The sequence below is a fragment of the Labrus mixtus genome, chromosome 20, assembly GCF_963584025.1.
Source record: "Labrus mixtus chromosome 20, fLabMix1.1, whole genome shotgun sequence".
Lineage (NCBI taxonomy): Eukaryota > Metazoa > Chordata > Actinopteri > Labriformes > Labridae > Labrus > Labrus mixtus.
The window spans coordinates 7,841,821-7,860,495 of NC_083631.1; the positions used below are offsets into that span (position 1 = coordinate 7,841,821).

General features: G+C 42.6%; 2 protein-coding genes and 1 long non-coding RNA gene across 4 annotated transcripts in view; 1 reads left to right on the top strand and 2 right to left on the bottom strand.

The window, feature by feature from the left end:
* LOC132954521 (interferon-induced protein 44-like) overlaps positions 1-18,675 on the bottom strand; it is a 158,302-nt gene that overhangs the window by 125,161 nt on the left and 14,466 nt on the right. The window lies entirely within an intron of this gene.
* The window catches only part of LOC132954531 (uncharacterized), an 80,663-nt gene that overhangs the window by 46,444 nt on the left and 15,544 nt on the right, over positions 1-18,675 (top strand). The window lies entirely within an intron of this gene.
* wfikkn2a (info WAP, follistatin/kazal, immunoglobulin, kunitz and netrin domain containing 2a) lies at positions 8,843-12,979 on the bottom strand. The gene is made up of 3 exons (XM_061026916.1): positions 12,245-12,979; positions 10,971-11,287; positions 8,843-10,815 (listed from the first exon to the last, which is right to left on the bottom strand). The coding sequence occupies exons 1-3, from the start codon at positions 12,464-12,466 to the stop codon at positions 9,612-9,614; spliced, it is 1,743 nt and encodes a 580-aa protein (XP_060882899.1). The 5' UTR covers positions 12,467-12,979; the 3' UTR covers positions 8,843-9,611.

Genomic DNA, 18,675 nt, shown 5'->3' on the forward strand with positions numbered 1-18,675 from the left:
AGCCAGCTTAGAGGCATTTGCTTTGCAGCCGACACACACACATGTAAAGTAAACACACACACACACACACTGACAGACACTCCTGCCTCTCAAAGGCCCATCTGTGGAAAACATCATTTATCTTGCCTTTTTACCTGTTGATTACTTATCATCCCCCTCTTTAAACAAACGGGAAAGGACAAATGATTCACCCGTGCAGCCCCGGCGTTTCCTCCACACGGCGGCTCTTATGTTCAAACAAGCCCTCTGCTTTCTCTCCTTGAGAAATGTTTTCTCCTCATATGGTAATTTGGCAGAAGGGGAGAAAAAGGATTTATGTCGTTCCCTCTATTCAAACTCTGAGGGAGTCTTTCCATAACAAATGATAAAAGCATTGATTAATATTCATACTCTCTCAGGGTGGAGAGGAAGAAAAAAAAAGCTGCGGAGAACCTGACAGCGATCCAAAAATAGTTACACTGCGACTTTCTTCCTCTTTGTGTCTCTGACAGGCGCGGGCATTTCCTTTTCCATTTCAAGCAGTGAACAACTTACGTAATGTTTCTCTTGAAATATGAGGTCGCACACCAAAGATGAATAAAGTGTATTTATGTGTCGTAAAAGTGTGTGCACAGTGTGTGGAAACCCTCCTTCTGTGTAAGTCAATATTCTCTGTAAACTGAGGCTTGCACTGTGGCAATCAGAAATTCCTGGAGGACTTTATTTCTAATGCTGGAACCAAAGGTCACCGCATAATCGACCATGTGTCAGTCGCAGATTATCAGACTAGATTATGCTAGTTCAGCTTTGATAAGAAATACGATTGTAAACTGTGCAACTAAATGATTTGTATTTATGAGTATCATCTTAAGGAGACGATGACTTACTAAGGAAAGCATCTGACATGCAGTGCTACATTAGGCTAACAGTGAGTGACTTATTATGTAAGGGCCGACATTACTCAGACGCTAAACATGCTGAAACGGTAACAGGGATAGGTGGAAGGAAAACTAACCCCTTCCCTCCCACTTGAAAGGAAGAATGTGCGACTTTTTGATCCAGCAGATGTCGCCCTTGAGCACCAGCATGAAACCAAAACAACTCGCGCTACATTGTTGTGTTAGCATGCTAATGCTAGCGCTCTTTATTATGCTCGCAGCTTCACACTGTCACTGCATGTAGATTTACACAACATGGCCGTGATCTAAAAACGCTTACGGACAGTCAAATAAGCTGTGAGTACATTATCTTATTCTTCTTTTCACTAGTCTCTCAAATGAACAACTTTTCTACGCGAGGGGATGAGCGGGCCGGCCGTCTCGTCCATGTAAACACGCTGTAGATACGGCTCGGAAAACATCACAGACAACAGATTTCTGCTTTATTCATGTGTAAAATGTTGCATATTCAGCAAGAGATTTGAGTTGAAATTAGAGTTTATCTTGAAAGCACCAAAAAACACAAAAAAATACAACATTTACTTGAGTGGATTTCCTCTGTAATTTGAAAGGCATGCTTCTCACATACATAGGCCCGAAATACACTCACATGCACAAAATGGAGCTGTGGACATGCACTAACAGAGAGATGACGGACTGAGGGGGCTCACAGGGGGCGCCCCTGAGCTGTTGGGGGATTTGGTGCCGCCTTGCTTACGGGGCAGTACTCAGGTGTGTGTCCTTTGTACACTTCCTGCTCGGCACCAAACAGCAAAACAACAATATCTCTGGATGATATTTATTAATCTCTTTGAGAATACTTGCACTCCTCTGAGAAAATAACTCAACGTCCTTTAAATGTGTCTCACATCAGGAGCTGGTTTGGCTCGGCTGGTGGAGAGGAACAGAGGCTACAGTCCTCGTCGAACTGTTCGCAGGTTTGATTCTCGATCCTGACTCATTAGTTGCATGTCATCCCCCGCTCTCTCTCTTGCCACATTTTCTGTCTATGTTTGTCTTTCCTTTCCAAATAAAGACAAAAGCCCCCCCAAAAAATCATCAAACAATGGAATTTCTTCTCCCCAGACATCTATGCTCCTCAGCCTAAATGTTTCTGATAGTACTCTCGTCCTTATAAAGAACACAGAACGTTAGTTTGGACTTATTGTCTGACGCCTCTTGTTCCTTTAAGGTTTATGTTTTTTTATGTCCAAGTCTCATGTTGACAGATATTAGAGTCTAGCACTCCCTCCAGTGTCTGCAGAGCTTTACAGCAACCTCGGCTGAGACGTGCATCCATTGGCCTCTCAGGTGCCACAGCAACTGGGTGCTGTGATGTCATCGCGGCCGTCAGCTCAACGGTGCTATTTACAGTGACTGAAAGGCCATGTGGTCTGTGTCAATGAGGAAAGGTCTGGTTATATCTTTAACACGGGTGGAAACAGCCCCTTTTTCCCCTTCCGTGTCAGCTGATTGTTCTGACTCCTAACAATATACTACACATCATGATGCAATCAGAAAGTTAGCAAAGTCGTGTCCTGCAAACCTCCTTTATGTAATATAAATATAAAAGTATTACATGTGGGAATAAACAACTTTATGGTGACTTTGGTATGCAGCTAATTTGAGATTATTAGGAGTAAATACATTATGTTGATTCTAAACTTTGAGCAGTTTCAGATATGCTTTTATATTAAAGAACAAATGAGATGGTCAGTGTGAGCGTGTCTGCAGGCCCCTTCCTTTAACAGTCAAATATTTGATGTGAGAAGGTCGTCTCGCTGTCCTTTGATAACATCATCATCACTTCAAATTTAAAACACTCATAGTCGTCCCAGCGTCACTGATAGCGCCAGTGTCCTTCCCCCTCGTCTCCCAGAGGAGATTCCTCACATTGATACACTTCATTCAGCACAGTCACCCTGCAGTCGCTGGATATTTCTCCTTCCTCTTCTGGCAGCAGCTGATCTCTGCTGCTGCTGGGTCACACTGGGACAAAAAAAAAAACCCTCATCCTGTAACAAAACAAAATGTAAAAATCTCTGAGTAGCTCTCTGTGATGTTTGTTTGGGATTAGAACATTATGTCCTGAGCATCCTTTATCCTTGCCCCCGCCCCCCCCCCCTTCCTTCGTCTCTTTTTTGGCCACTCCCTGCACTCTATCTCTTGTTGAGTCACTTCTGTTTGGATTTTTCTGTTTCTCTGCCTCCTTATCGTTCACATTAATGATGACACTTAGAGTGTGATTTAATCCTTTTTTTTGTTGCCTCTTTTCTTTTTATCTCTAAATGAGTGTTTGTCTGTGCACCTACAGGCTACCCACACTAACAGACGGCTGTATGAGGATTATTTCTGTATTTTTTGTCAATAATCAAACTGATTTGTCCATAAACAGACGAGGAGGCCGAGTGCATGTACCAGCGAGTGTATGACATGAATCAAAAGCAGGCTGCTGGTGAGACGTCTCATTAAAGAGACAGCCCGCCTGCATACATCGACAGCACATCTGAATTTCACAAACTGAAAGCCTTGGGCATACTTTGAGCAGGGAAAATACTCTGAATGTGTCTTTTTTTTATTCAGCACGCACAAGTCCCTGTGTGTTGATATGTGCATATTTATATAAATGTGAAGGCACGCGTCACGGTGGATAATCATCAACCTCAACTTTAAAGGCTTAATATGTGATTTTTCACACTTAAATATAATATAAATCAAGTATATCCTCTGAAAATAACTCTGTGAGTCATGACTGTCTACAATGGGTGTAACACCCGAGTCCCACTGTCTCTGATGTTTTCAGAGTTTTCAGAGTCCTAGCTTCACTTTGTTTACATCGCCCGGACGGCCGGCTGACTCCTCCCCTCTCGTATAAAAGTTGTTGAATTGAGGGACTAGAGAAAAGAAGAATAACATACTGTACTCGCTGCTTAACTGTGTTTCTAGATCACGCTCATTTCAGGTAAATTTACATGCAGTGTAAAGATACGAGCATAATAAAGATCACTAGCATTAGCATGCTAACACAACAATGCAGCGCGAGTTGTTTTGGTTTCATGCATGTGCTCAAGGGCGACATCTGCTGGATCCGCATATAAAGCCTTTAAGCCTCTAAAATCTAGTTTCCCTCTTTTACAATGTTGTGGAGATCAGAGATGCACGATTACAATCGCACACTGAGGTGAAATGATTCAAGATAATTGCCCCCGAGGAGGTGCCTTCCTTGCCTGTTGATAAGCAGCGCCTCTGCCTCTATGATGACATAAGGGATATGTATTTAATGCTGATTTTTTTCTGTTGAGATGATTATGAAGGCAAAGCCCGGGGGGAGAGGTTTAATACTGAGCTGTAAATGAAACTTGCTACTTTTTTTAAATGACTTGTTGTGAATTTCTGACCACTGAAACTATAATTCTGGAGTCTTGTAAACGATGAACGTGCGGCCCTTTGTGTGCATGACGTGTGAATAAAATCCCATCGGTCATGCTGCGTGTTTGTACCCTCTCAACATCAGATTATTAAATTCTGTGAGGCAGTGATCGCATGAGGTGAAAATGCTTCACATACTGGATAACATGGCTTTTATTTAAGCTACAGACGGCACATGGAGATTGTTACATGTTGAGCCTCTGCTTCATCTGACGCCATTTGATTATTTTTGCCTTTGCAGCACAAACACATGAACCTGTTTGTATAATAGTTTTTTGTCTCTATCCAATGATATCTTACTGCTCTTAAACAATTAAATCACATTACTTATGTTGCACCCTTGAAATGAACCGGTCAGAACTCGTCCATCTTCACTTTTAGCAACTTTTATTAAAGAAAATGCCCCACAGCTTTACACAAGCTTCGTTTTCAGCCTGCACACACCTCTGTGTCTTCTTCACTGCGCCTCCCTTAAAGGGCCAGTGTCTTAATCTTAAAAGGTAAATAAAACACACAGTATTTACTGTTTACTCTTAGAAATTTAAATTAACTTAAATACTTCTGGAAATTAAATTAGTTTAACTAGACACACTGATATAACAAAATGACAGAAAAAAATATGAAAATATGAAAAAGCATTTTCAGCGTGTTACACTTACAAAAAATCTCCTCCATTGTATATGAGACGCTGCTGTGGTTGTATTTCTTCCATAATAAGGTGCACTGTGTCTTTGAAACATGGATTTATAACGTTTCATTCAATTACACAATGCAATAAGGAACATTTGATGCAATAAGCAGAATCCAGAAAACCAGATCCTGTAATCATATAGGCTACTAGAAAGGCTCAATAACACATACATTGTGTACAGGAAATAGGTGTCATCGCTTGCCCTGTAGTCTGAGCTGGTATCCAAACTTAAAGACTCAGTGAGCAGTGACACTTGCTGAAATAAAGCAAGTATCTGTGTTTCTAAATGGTGGAAATAAAGAGGTTAGAGCGTATAGGAATGAGAGGTAACAGCGTCCTAGTTTTCCCCTACATTGAGCAGCTTCTATTTTTAGAAAAGCACAAAGATAAAGGGGGTGGGGGGGACAAGAATCCTCTGGAGTCCACAGCAGCAGTTTTATGTTCTGGACAATTTACACCCTCCTTATGCTACGATGACCTTTGTGCCTTCATCGTTCACTCATCCCATGCCCCCCCCCCATCATGCCTTCTGTGTCCTCCTCCTTCCTCTTCCCCTCCCCTGACTTCTTACCTTTCTCGATTCTCACACATGCGCTTTGATTTCGTCTCATCTTCCACCCTCCAAACCGTCTCGTGCGGCTGTTTTTTGTGAGCACACACACCCATTCTGTTAACCAGTGAAACGTCTGCAAACCTACAGGCCTTATATGTTTGCTCTCCTACACGTTTATGACGTAAACAGGCTCGCAGTGCGTTAGTCAAAAGTGTGTTAAGGTTTATATGAGAAAATCAAACTTGTACTTTTTGTGTGATTCTTAAACTTCATTTCTCTGTTCCTATGTTTCCTATGTGTCGCTGCACAGAGTCCGACTCCTGCTCTTACTCCTCACATAGTGACAGCTGAATGTACTGACTGCAAGCCCTCTACGTTTGTCTGCGCACGTGCACGCACGGGTTTATAGAGTATGAGGAAGTCGTTTGCCGGTATTCTACATTTTTATCGTGGTAATTCATGACTTTGTGTCTTCCTGTCTGTTTCTCTCCATCCTGTCCCATCTGGTTGTTTTCTATCCTAACCCAACACTCAGCCCAGCTGTGCCCTGTAAAGATGCTTTAGAAATGGTGTGCATGCGTACACATGTGCTTGTGAGTGTGTTGTTGTGTGTGTGTGTGCGCGTGCGTGTGTGTGTGTGAGGTTAGACATATTAAGAGTATAGCACACATACACTGCATTGGGCTCAAACTACCAGACCATCTGGCTGACTGCTTGTGGGAGCACTCATTTGGCAAGTGATGCTGTATTTGTGTGTGTGTTTGTGTTTGTGTGTATTTGTGTGTGTGTGTGTGTGTGCGTGTTTGTATGCACGTGTAATACACAGGAGATTGATTAAAATCCTCTTTGATCTGAGATGAACTGTGAAAAGATAACTGTTACCTGACAGCAATGCTTTTCGGTTGTGTGTGTTTTTAACACCAAGATAACTTAAAATAAATATCACATGTTTAAGATCGGCCCGACTCAAACATGTTTCCAATTTTTCTGCAACAAAGAAGAAAATTCCAGAGTCTGTGAATACTCCTTTAAATCACAAAATGAATATACAGTTAACCTATACTATTAACCTATAATGATCTCTGTGTTCAAAAAAACAAAAATCCTTCAACCAAAGATTTTTTGATATCTTGGCTTGGGAAAAATTTAATCATAATTTATCTCATACTGTAATTTATAAGAAACTGTCTACTATGAGTCCAAGTGACTTAAGGAATCATTTTCAAATAATGTGTTCGATAATTATCAGCTGTTAATGAAGTAAAAACATGAATCCATATGGGACAAGTCTTCTCAAATGGAGAAACTACATTTACAGTGATCTCTTTTTAAGGATTGTGCTGCCACCTAGTGGACACCCGACTGCACTCAAGGACCAAATGTTCCTCTGAGGACAGTTTGTGTAAAGAGTTATGAACATATCACAGAATCTTCACATTTCTCCAACTTTCACATTTCTCGACCAAAACTAGATAGTGCACCTTTAAGGTTCTGAAGAGTTTGCCATGTTTGATGGACTGAATCTCACTCACAAATAGATATTTTTTAAGCTTAGTTTTTTTTACAGCAGTATGGATCATACGACCAAACCATTGTATCCTTTTAAATGTATGGTATTGAAAAGTGCTGAACGAGGACAACCTTTATTTGAAGCTTTTATTTAAAGGGTCATTTGTCTCATGGAGGAGGTGTAGTCATGGTAATATCACAGGGTTGGCTGACGCTGTGGTGGAGTTAGCCCAATGTGAAATCTTCTCAGGGCGCCCAGAAACCCTGAAGAATGCCCCGTGTCTCATGGCAAAGTATCTGAAGAAGTGCATGCATGTGCTGCAAAGTTGCTGAGAACTAGCAGTAGCAAGTTTTAAAATGATAGATTAAAACACAACTTTGTGTTTGCAGCACTGACTTTGATCCTTTTTTGAACAAACTGATCATAATGCAGATGACTTTATATCTGAGTATAATCATTAATCTGTAGATTAGGGCTTTAAATATGAAATAGCATCACTCGTACGTCCACTGTGCACTTTTTGAACATCCAATGTGCTGCCATAACCAGTTTTTGTCTCTCAGATATTATCAAAGAAAGTCTTCCATCCCTATGAACATAGAGTTCCTTTATGACGCTGTGTCACTGAGGGCATTGTTCCCCTCCCTCTGTGCCTGTGCTGTCTGGCTTATTATTATGGTCTGTCTGGCAGGCTGCCTGGCTGGTGGTCTCTAAGTGAACTTGATACTCAAATCAGCGGCTGGCTGTGATGTGCGTAGCATCAAGAGGTCTGCGTGGAGCTCGTCTGGAGCTCGGCCAGTCACTTAACACTTGTCGACAGGTTTAATGAAAGTGGCCTTTTCCTCAGCGGCCTCCTTTTCATTAGCGGGGTCAGAGGTCGCCGCCCCAAGGCTGGCTGTCTGCCGGGTTGAGAAGGCAGAGAGTTGAGGAGGAAGGCTGAGGAAGGGGGTTAGAAGGGGATAAGGGGGAAGGGGGGGACTAACCCACGGTCCGTAACCAGTTGGCTCCTTATGCTTTGTTTCCTGTTTCTCTTATGGTACCCTGCAGCTCTTACTTTTGTGAACCCTGAGTTGACTCTGACCTCTAAGTGTAACTATTTGCACATTTATACTCATGCATGTTTTTTTTTCTCCTTCCTTTATTGTTTTTATGTTTTATCCACGAGGATTAAGCATGAAAAGCTGGACATTTTCCATCTTTATTTGTGCTTCTTGACCTAATTAAAGCATCAAGCTTCATCCAGACTTACGTTCATTCAGGATCAGCATTCCCTCTATTTAAGCATGAGTTTTTTTTCCTCCTTCATTAAGCCTCTTTAGCACAGATGTGGCCAACTGAGTGAGTGAGAGAGAGAGAATCAGCCGACATCCCACTCCTCCTCCTCCTCCTCCTCCTCCTCCTCCTCCTCCTCTTCCCTCTCACCCCGGCCTCTTGCACATGAAAGGGGCCGCCCAAGGCCAATGGATGGCCGGTGGTGTGTGTGCTATGTGAGGGCCCCAGACCCAGACACAACACAACACACACAGCTCTGCAGGCCACCACAGCTGGGCTGGAATTTGACCTGCTTCAGACTCGGCCCTGTGTGTGTGTGTGTGTGTGTGTGTGTGTGTGTGTGTGAAATCGAAGTTGAAGGAGGAGGACATGGATGGACGGATTGGGAAGGATGTCCGCTACGGATCATGTGAGCTCTTTGATAAGGCAGCACTGTCTGCAACATCACAAAGCAAGGACACGTGTTGTGTTGTCTAAATCATCTTTATTCATTATGCTTCGTCTTCAATAAAAGTTTTTAATGAACACTAATATATAATAGATAACATAAAAAATATATCTGTTCTGGCCACGACCCTATAAGAAACAAATCAAGGAAAATAAATACAAAGTACAGAAGTTCACAAACATTCTCTGTATTGTAAAGTAAGATTCAACAAATAGGTTCCTAATGCAGAAAATATGGAACCAGAGAGCTTATCGGACATGAACTGAGGCTTCAAAACGGCATCATTTCGAGCTCATGGTGCTCAGAGAGATTTTACATGAGGTCTATATCTGTGATAACCTTATAGACAAATAAAGCTCAAAAAAATTAAGACCCAGGGCTAAGTACGCGCTAAAGATATTACATTTGGATAGGAAAGCAATATAATTTTGGTGAGCAGTAACAGAGATTAAATATTAAATATATTCTTGGTAATTATGCTGTCCTGCCCTTTCCAGACAGTGCGGCCATTAAAAAATGTCTACGCTTGATTTCCAATTACGAGAAAAGCTATTTGGACAATGGAATGATGGAGAAGAGAAAAAGCTACGAGGGATTTATGAGGAGATTCGAGACCACTACTGACCAGTGTGAACAAAAGAGCTTCTGAAAACGAGCTACAAAACTTCAAAAGGTCAAAGTTAAGCTACAAGTTTTTGGGGTTATGTTGCAGTCAGTCCGACTGATGAGGTCACTGGAGATTTGATTTGAAAAACAACAACATGACAGACTTTGAAGAGTTTGTGAGACTCTTATTGGACGGCGGAGAAATCTTTCAGGAAGTCGCAGGTTTTCTTGTGCGCGATCTCTCGGAGCTTCCTGACTTTGCGGGCGCTGGAGGAGCCCACGAAGCTGTCGGGCTGCAGGACCGCCATCCCGTTGTGGACGTCCCCCATGATGACGAGCTGCCCGGCGGCCGCGGTGATGTTGGGGCACGGGCAGTTCCAGTCCACGTTCAGGAGGGTCACCTCCAGGGGTTCCTTGCCGAAGAACCTCAGGCCCATCTTGTCGTCCTTCAGGATCTCCTCCACCGTCACCAGGGCGTGGCCCGACTCCTGCTCCTCCGTCAGCTCGCTCACGCGGCCCAATATCACAAAGTCGCTCTTGCAGAAGCTGGCGACCATCTTCCCCCGGGGTTTGCAGACCTTGCAGTTGTGGTTTTTGGGGAAGGGGCACATCTCGTCGCAGGCCTCCCTGGACTCGAAGTTGTTCTCGTTGCCGCCGCAACCGCCGTACACAAAGTTCTGGCACTTCTTGAGCGTGCTGCTGTAATACCAGCGCGGCTCGTAGGCTTTGCACGGCCCTTGGAGGCTCGGGAGGCTGCAGGGAGCCGCCAGATCTCCCCCGCAAGACAGCATGCAGGCGTCATAGGCGTCGAAGTGGTTCCGGTTTTTATTGCACTGACTGTAGGTGAAGGTGAAGCAGTTGTTCCTCTTCGGCTCGTAGTACCAGCTGATGCTCTCGTCGCCGCAGTCGTCTGCGTCCGGACTCTTGAGGCACTCCTCAGCCGGGAATGGCAGGTTGGTGCTGTTCCCTTCTGCATTATTCCGACCGTTCGCTTCCCTCCCGATCACCGCCAAGGGAAAGTGCGCCGACACGCTCCCGCCGACGTTCTTGGCCGTGCACGTGTAGATGCCGGCGTCCTGGAGCTGAGCGTTGTATATGACGAGCTGGCCGATGTTGGTGACCACGACGTTCCCTCGCACGTGGTTCGGCCTCATCACGGCGTTCTCCTTGCCCTTCAGTTGTTTCTCCCAGGTGATCTCCGGACGAGGCTTCCCCGACACCTCGCACAGGAAGCTCGCCGTCTCGCCCACGAACACGGCCTGTTGGGCGAGGCCGCCGTGAACGGAGGGGAGCTGGATGTCGGCCGGGAGGGTGGTCTGCAGGGCCGTGGTGGGGTGTAAGGTGGTCTCCTCCGGGTTTGGACTGGTGTCCGGCCAGGTGAGGTGGTACCTGTAGGTAGGTATTCAAAGGTTAGCATGTTGCTAACAGAACATGCTACGCTACTGCCGGAAAGTTGTGTTCTTCATTTTGAGAGCAAACAAGACAACTTTACCTCTTCACACCGAAAAACAAAAAGTAGAGATCTGAAATACTTAACATGTTACCTGCAGGTGACCTCAGAGATAGAGATACCCTTGGAACAGGCCTCGGCGTCCATGTAGCACTTGTTGTAGTAAGTCATGCCGTCGGACGCACACGTGAAGTGGGGCTCTCTCTCGCAGCGGTCCCGGCACTTACAAACGGGCTGACCGTCCCAGATGTCGCACTCGGAGCCTTGCTGAGAGCACATGAACTTGTCACAGGTGGCGCCCTTTGGCATTCCAACGGGGCCCCTGTTGCCCTTGACGTCGATGTAGCGTGCCGCCACGCAGCTCTTGTTTCCGCAGACGTTAGGACAACACTTCTCGAATGACTCGCAGTCCTACAGATGGAAAAGAAACAAGAAACATGTGTACAGAACAGAAACTCGTTTTTAGTTTTGTGCTTTTATTTTGAAATACAGAAAATAACTAATGTGAGTCTCCATGAAATCCTTTAAAAATCCAATTTTGTTGTTGTACTTGTAGATAATTAAGAATGGCTGTTACAAGAAGTAACATGCAACTTTTCATACTCTTGTTTATTGTACTTTTTTGAGCAGTAATCTTATTTTTACTTAAGTAGATGTTGGGGAAAGTTTTGTACTACACTTCATTTTAAATGGCATCTGTTTCTAAGTAAAACAAAAAAAGAAACCCAAAAAGCAAAAAAAAAAAGAACCAAGCTCTCTGTGGACTATGACGAACTGTCCTGTGGATTGGCCTACACCTACAAGAATCCACCTGTTGGTCTTGTTTGAAATAAGTTCATATTTCAGACGAGCTGTCTACATGGTTTTCTTATGGAACACTTATTTCTGTTTAAATGCCGAGGATCATATTGAGAGGACCTGGCTGGAGATTAATTTTCATTTGTTATTTTTGCAGAAACGAGAGATCATATTTTAAGTTTCGACTAAGTCACCCTCAGGAGGCTACTTTAAGTACATTTGAGATGAACTAAGTTTGACTTTTACTTGAGTAAATCAGTTTATTCACAAGTAAAATGTAATCCAAGTAACTGTAATTTGATTTAAGTACAATATTCTGCACCCATCAGGCAGCAACTCATGTCCAATGCAAAGGAAAACAGCAAAGAACTAAAACAATCATATAGCCTTGTTTGACTCAAATGTCCTCTAATATTATTTTATTAAATAAGATTGACATATTTCCACATTTTAAGAAACAGCCACACACAACTGAAGTTGAACTTTTGTGTCTATAAATGACCGTCTGTCTTAACATTTCCCCTTCAGCAGCAAACTGAGACTTTCACTGTAACTTTCATGTCCCCTCACCTGGTCAGATTCACACTCGCGCATGCAGGTGCTCATCGCATCCACCCACAGGTTCGGGTTCAGGTCGTTTGGGCACAAACCCGCGTGAGAGTACACCAACTTTGCCACAGAGCCCATAGACATGGGCATCGCTCTCACGCGGGAGCTGTCCATATAAAGGAGTGAAGTAAAACAATGTCCCAGAAGAAACCAAATCCATCGGGGAAACAGCATCCACCACATATCCGGCGCGTAACAGAGCGGAAAATATCAATCCTGGAAATCCAATAAGTTTTAAAAAGTCGAAAACTCGTTATACTTTAGTGAAACTAAATTGTAACAACTGGAATCAGATACAGCTTTCACAAAGCGCTGAGCGGAGCGCGCCGGACCGGTCTCGGTGTGGAGAGCTCTCCAGGTTAGTCGCTCCTCGTTTAATAGTAGCAAGAGATTAGGGCTGCGGTGAGCAAACCCACTTCAGATCTATGAATTACAGTGGCCTGTCTAGTCGGACAGCAAATCCCAGCTGAGTTACAGTTATGATCAACTTAATTAAAGAAAAAAAAAAAAATCTCCAACAGTATGCAGACTCCGTTCATAAGAGGACTGGCGGGACACCTGTGCGTAAAGCGCCGGATGCCTTAACCCTTAGCTTGCAAAGTCAGCCACGGGGGGACTTACTCAGGTTTACTTTTATAAGAACTATGGAGTAAATGTATTATACAATTACATGCACGAAATAAACATTTAGAAGATTTACACGTTTTAAAAACAGATTTTTAAAAAATATACAAGCTGCGGAGTAAAGCCCTTAAAATTGACTTTTTGTTTGTTTGTTTTTTTAACCCTTTGAATATGTCTCCTCAGAGGAAAATAATGATCTTGTAATATTCATAAAACTTAAGTTACAGCATGATGAGCAAAAGTCAAAACTCTGTCCTGTCCAGAGTCAATTTGAACAAAAATGTTTATCTCCAGCAGAGAGCGCCAAACTCAGTGGAGCGTCTGCTCCGGTTGCTTCTCTGAAAGTTAACCAGATTTTTTTTTAAAAAGTGCTTTTGAATTTAAGATCTAATAAAAACGGAGGATTAACCTACATGCTTGGCGTTATATACTGGATCATAATCAGGTAGAGACATATTCTCTTGTCTCTGTCCAAAGGTTTATCATGTAAAACTCCAGGGTCACAAGCAGTCCAAGAAGTAGTGTACTAGTGAGTTCAGTTCCTGCCATCCTGCCACATTTGCATATTGCTCATGCTTATGCAAAACGAAGCTAATGCAACACGTAATACATGTGTCCTGTATTCTCAGTCAGACTGTCATAAATGTTCTTCTTCTAAATTCTCAGTTATTATGTCGTAATGATATAAAAGACAGAATGTGCCCCCTCAGAATGTGTTTTGGAGTCATATTTCATACAGTTATTATCATGCTGTCTAGATGAATAAAACATTTTGTTGATGGCGTTTTTGTCAATGTGCTGTTTTGTTGTCTCAGTTGCAGCCTGACACTCAGTGACTCGTCTCAGGACCAGCCAAACAAAAACAAGTTTGTGTTTGATTGCATCACAAAGACAGAGCATACTTAAAAAAATCCAAATCTTCATGTAATAATAAAACTTCATATTCATTAACTAAATCGTCTTTTTACACTAATAAAGCAGGACACATTGTGCCGCACATGGAAGTACACTTAAGTAGCCTTGAAGGCCTCGCCGGCCCCTGCTATCAAAATATTGACATGTAGTACAGACAGCTTGTTATCACGCTGCGAAAAACTGACTTTCTCCTAAAGTCAATTCCAGGAAGCGTTGCTGTGAAGAGGGCTTGGAAACAAAGCAGAACGGACAGGCCTGAGTTCTGTGTGTGAACGTGGGCAGAAAAAGAAGTGGAAAAGAGGATTATGCCACAGTTCAGATGTAAAGTAGGGACATAGACTGATAATCATTTAGGAACACACTCGGGTGTCAGGTGTCAAAATGATGCACATTTAGCTACAGTAGAACAAACTAGTTTACCAGTTTAGAGGCTTATATAGCAGTGTGTTTTTGTCTGTGTGTAGGTTGTGTGTACATGTGAGTATGGAGTCTGTGCTTCCCAAGCTGACTCCCTGCCGAGCCAAAGAGGCCCAGCGCTCCTGCAGGCCCGAACCCTGCAGTCTTAGTCTGGTCTGTGTCTGTGAGCCCTCTCCAAAAACACAGCCACACACACACACACACACACACACACACACACACACACATTCAAACACATTCAAACACATGTAGGCACAAAGAAGAACATATGCGTTCTGTAAATATGTTAAACATATAGCTGCAGATATTATATATACATTTATGAGGATTTGCTTAAAGACAATGACAGTACAGATAACAAACAGCATGTCACACACACACACACACACACACACACACACACTATCAATTGCACACCGATTCACAACCCAGTCAAGCTGTGTTTTCAGTGTCTGCTCACCCTCTCGCCCCCTCAGGCCCTCCACCCCTAACCTTCACCCCTTTGAGACCCTGCATTCCCAGCATAGCCGACACTGGGGCTGCAGGGCGTGACACACATTGAATAAAGCCACCCGGAGGACCCCACGCAGGGCGCTCCGACATTCTCTCTGCCTCCACGCATGTATTGTCTGCAAACAGACCTTGACATTGACCCCTCAGCATCTCTTTGAGCCCAGATCAAAACAACTCAACTCGGGGAGGATTTGTCGATTAATAATGTTTTTTTTTCACAATGTGATGATCAGTGCGTAATGTCGACATAACGCAGGGCGGAAAGTGTAGAACACTTGTTTGCCATAGGAAGATTATATCTTCTTACATTTCCACAATATTCACAATAATTGATGAACCGGGCGTCATCTAAAATGTTGGAAGAAGACTCTTTTAAAGGGTTTTTGCTGTAAGAAAGAAGAGCTGGACATTACTGACAACATGGACACAAAATGACAAGAACACCAAATTCTCCTTTCAAATCATTCATTCACATTCAATAAAATCAAAATCCACCCAAAAATAAATGAACTTCCATTGCTTCGTTTATGTCCGACAATGTCAGCAGACATGTCACAAACCGTGAAGCAGAACTTGGAATTAACATGGACACCATTAGATGCTCTGCCCCCCGATTTGAAGGCACTAATTCAGTGATGGTACGCAAACCTCCAGAAAGTTACTCCATCAATTCACCGTTTAAACTGTTGCAATGTCCAAGCTGCTCCCTGGAGCGTTATGCTGACTGCACAGAAATGAGAGTGGCATCGATCCTCGAGTTTCTGCCAGAAGACAAAAACATTTTGACAGTTATGGCAAACCTTGAACACTTTTGCAGATCCTGTCCTTCACAAACTCATCAGAATCAGAATCAGAATCAGAATCAGAATCAGAATCAGAATCAGAATCAGAATCGGGGTTTATTGCCAAGTACATTTACACATACAAGGAATTTGACTTGGTGTATTGGTGCTAAACAATTAACAAGGAAATAAAGCAGAACTAGCAACAACATAAATAATACAGTATAAGAAGCTATTACAATATATAAAATAGAATTTAAAAATGTAAAAAAATAAAATAAAAGGAATTAAAATTAAAACAATTAAATAAATAGAAATAAAATAAAAAATAAATTAAAAAAACCCACAAAATGTAGTATCATGTAGTATTCTCTCAAGAAAATTATTCTTCTGTCTTTAAGCTGTTGAATGTTTCACTCTCGTTGAATCTATGGATCGGATGGATTATGGAAATCATGTAGAAACACTTTCATTCTGTGTGCTGTACATCACTTCTGCAGACAGGCCTGCTGGCAGCGGTTACAGGCATTAAATTAGCGATGTACAATAAATTATCTTCCTCGATTCCTTTAATCATTTAATCATCAAGTTCTGTGTTCAGTCTGCGTATCCTGAGCAACAGTGAGATGGCCGATGCACTCTGTTCGTAGGAGGATTGTTGTTGCATTTAGATTTTGTGTTTCTCTCAAATGTCCCTCAACTTTTGTAACTGATTATTGAAAGGACAAATCCCTGCATCCTGTCTCGACACAAACGGTGGTTTTCTGATCCGCAGCAGCGCAGATCAAAGTGGTCAGACTTCAAGTCCAAGGTCACACGGTTTGTTGGGATATACATACAAATGACTGTACATCTTTGTTCACCATAAATCTCTCAGTGGCTTTGCAGCGCCTCGCATGCATTTGTGTTGTAAATAAGTAGCTCTGCATATTGGATTTCATGAACTATGCCTCTGTTAGAGAGGGGGGCACTTTTGGTACCAGGGCGCTGCAGGCTGAGCACGGCAGCCGAGGCATGTACCTGTGAGGAACGTCGCCTTCTGCGTTCACTTCTCTAAAATGCTCTTAAGGGGTTCTGACCATGCAGGTTCCACAGCTTCTCTTGACCTCGCCTGAGGCCTGGGAAGCCGGTGGAGGGCTGGCTCAAAACAATGAAGGTGTTATGACTGTTCATACTAAGCTTATTATGAGTGTCTCACTCCAGAACAAAGGAGAGAGACACGTCCAGCCACAGCAGGGGCCCTAAGCTGATTCCTCAGCCGCAGTCTAGACACACAGCGCTGCATGCCGACGCACAGATCCACAGGCGCTCAGTGAAATGTATGTATCCGAAGTTTAAACACACACATATACACATTTCACTTTTCTCAACACAATTCTGCTCAAATGATGCAATATTTGTGTCTGAACATCTGCTCGCCGCATGAACACCATTGTATTCATTTCCCCGAAGAGGTTAAAGATTTCACAGACACTCGACCCGTGCGTCCGTATCACCATAACTGAATTTGTTTATGTTCTTTATATCAGAGAGAGAACATAACAAAATGTCTTCTTAGTTGAGTTCATGACAGAATGTACAACTTCGGCTTGTTGTGCAAATGTGCAGGTCAAATGTGAATCAAAAGGGGCCGGAGACAAAACCACAGCTGGACGGCAGAACCACAGTGAACAGTTAAATATGAAACATTGAGGGGTTATTTTACAGCTTGATGAAGACCAATTAACGGATTCTGATGGGATTCAACGCAACACATAAGAAACTGTTTCGGAGCTGCGGATAATGTTTTTCACATTTTAAATATTTTAGCAAATTGGATCTACTTTTTAAATCAGTTAATTGTGTTAAGAAACATGCTTCATTATTTCACTGTCACTGTTTCAGGTCCAGAGTTTCTTCCCTCTTCCTGATAAAGTTTCTCAAGTATCACACTTTTAAAGTTTATTTTTCTAATTAAAAACACCTGTTAAGAACTGATTATGTGCTTTTACCTTATGAAAGTTTTCACGAATAACGATTGTTATATTTTAGCTTATTTTTCTTTCAGCAGAGGAGACGTCTCCTTTCCTTACTCTGGTCACATTGAAGTCCTTTGAAGGCAGCATCGTTCATTATTACACAGCTGTGTGTGTGTGTGTGTGTGTTAAATACTTGATTCTGATTGGCCAGTTACGCATAGCAACGGTCCGCTACCCCTCAATTAGCACACTGTTGTTAAGAAGAACAAACCGTTGTTAAGACAGCAGACGGTTGCTAGGTTACCATCTCTAATTAAGAGTCTTCAGGGATGACTGTACGCCCGGGTTCATTTGATGTCGGTCTGTTTACAGATTAGAGGAGAAAGGAGACGATAAAAACTCTACTACTTTATTGATCCCACAAGGGGAAATTCAGGTTTACACTCTGTTATATATTTTTATATTTGTTATCTGTTGTATTTTACATGAGCGAGTGGCACTTTTAAACGCACATCTGGATATTTTTTTTGACACACAGTTCCATCTATTTTAAAGATTTCTGGATGATTTGTTGAGAAAATGTAGCAGAGCACAAAATTGAACCCTGAGATAAAATAAAATTCCATAATAGATCATGTTAGAGGACTTAAGTCAAAATATATATTTTAGGGCGCCGGCGGTCGTGTGGTTAGGCTGCACCCCTGTGTACTGCAGTCCTTGAAGCGGGCGACCTCGGTTCAAATCCGACCCTTGGCTCCTTTCCCGCAGGTCACTCCCCCCTCTCTCTCTCTCTCCCTGATCTCAAACTCTATCCACTGTCCTGTCTCTTGAATAAAGGCATAAAAAGCACCAAAATAAACCTTTAAAAAATTGTATTAATAAACAAGAATCAATGAGCATGTACAGGATCATAATCTAAATAAATCTGCCTTTGCATGCTGCTACAGTTTTACATTCTGTCTTATATTAGAAAAGAATGAAATCATTGATTTAACCGTAGCTGTGAACAAACGGAGATAATACTCCCAAACATACCTTAGTGACAGCACTAAAGGAACCTTTTCATTCACTACTTACAAACCGGTTTCTCATCATCAATAAGTCAGCATTCGATTACCAGTGAAATCAGAGGCAGCTGGACGTCTGTGGCTTTATGTTGTGGATCTGAAGGAGCGTACACATG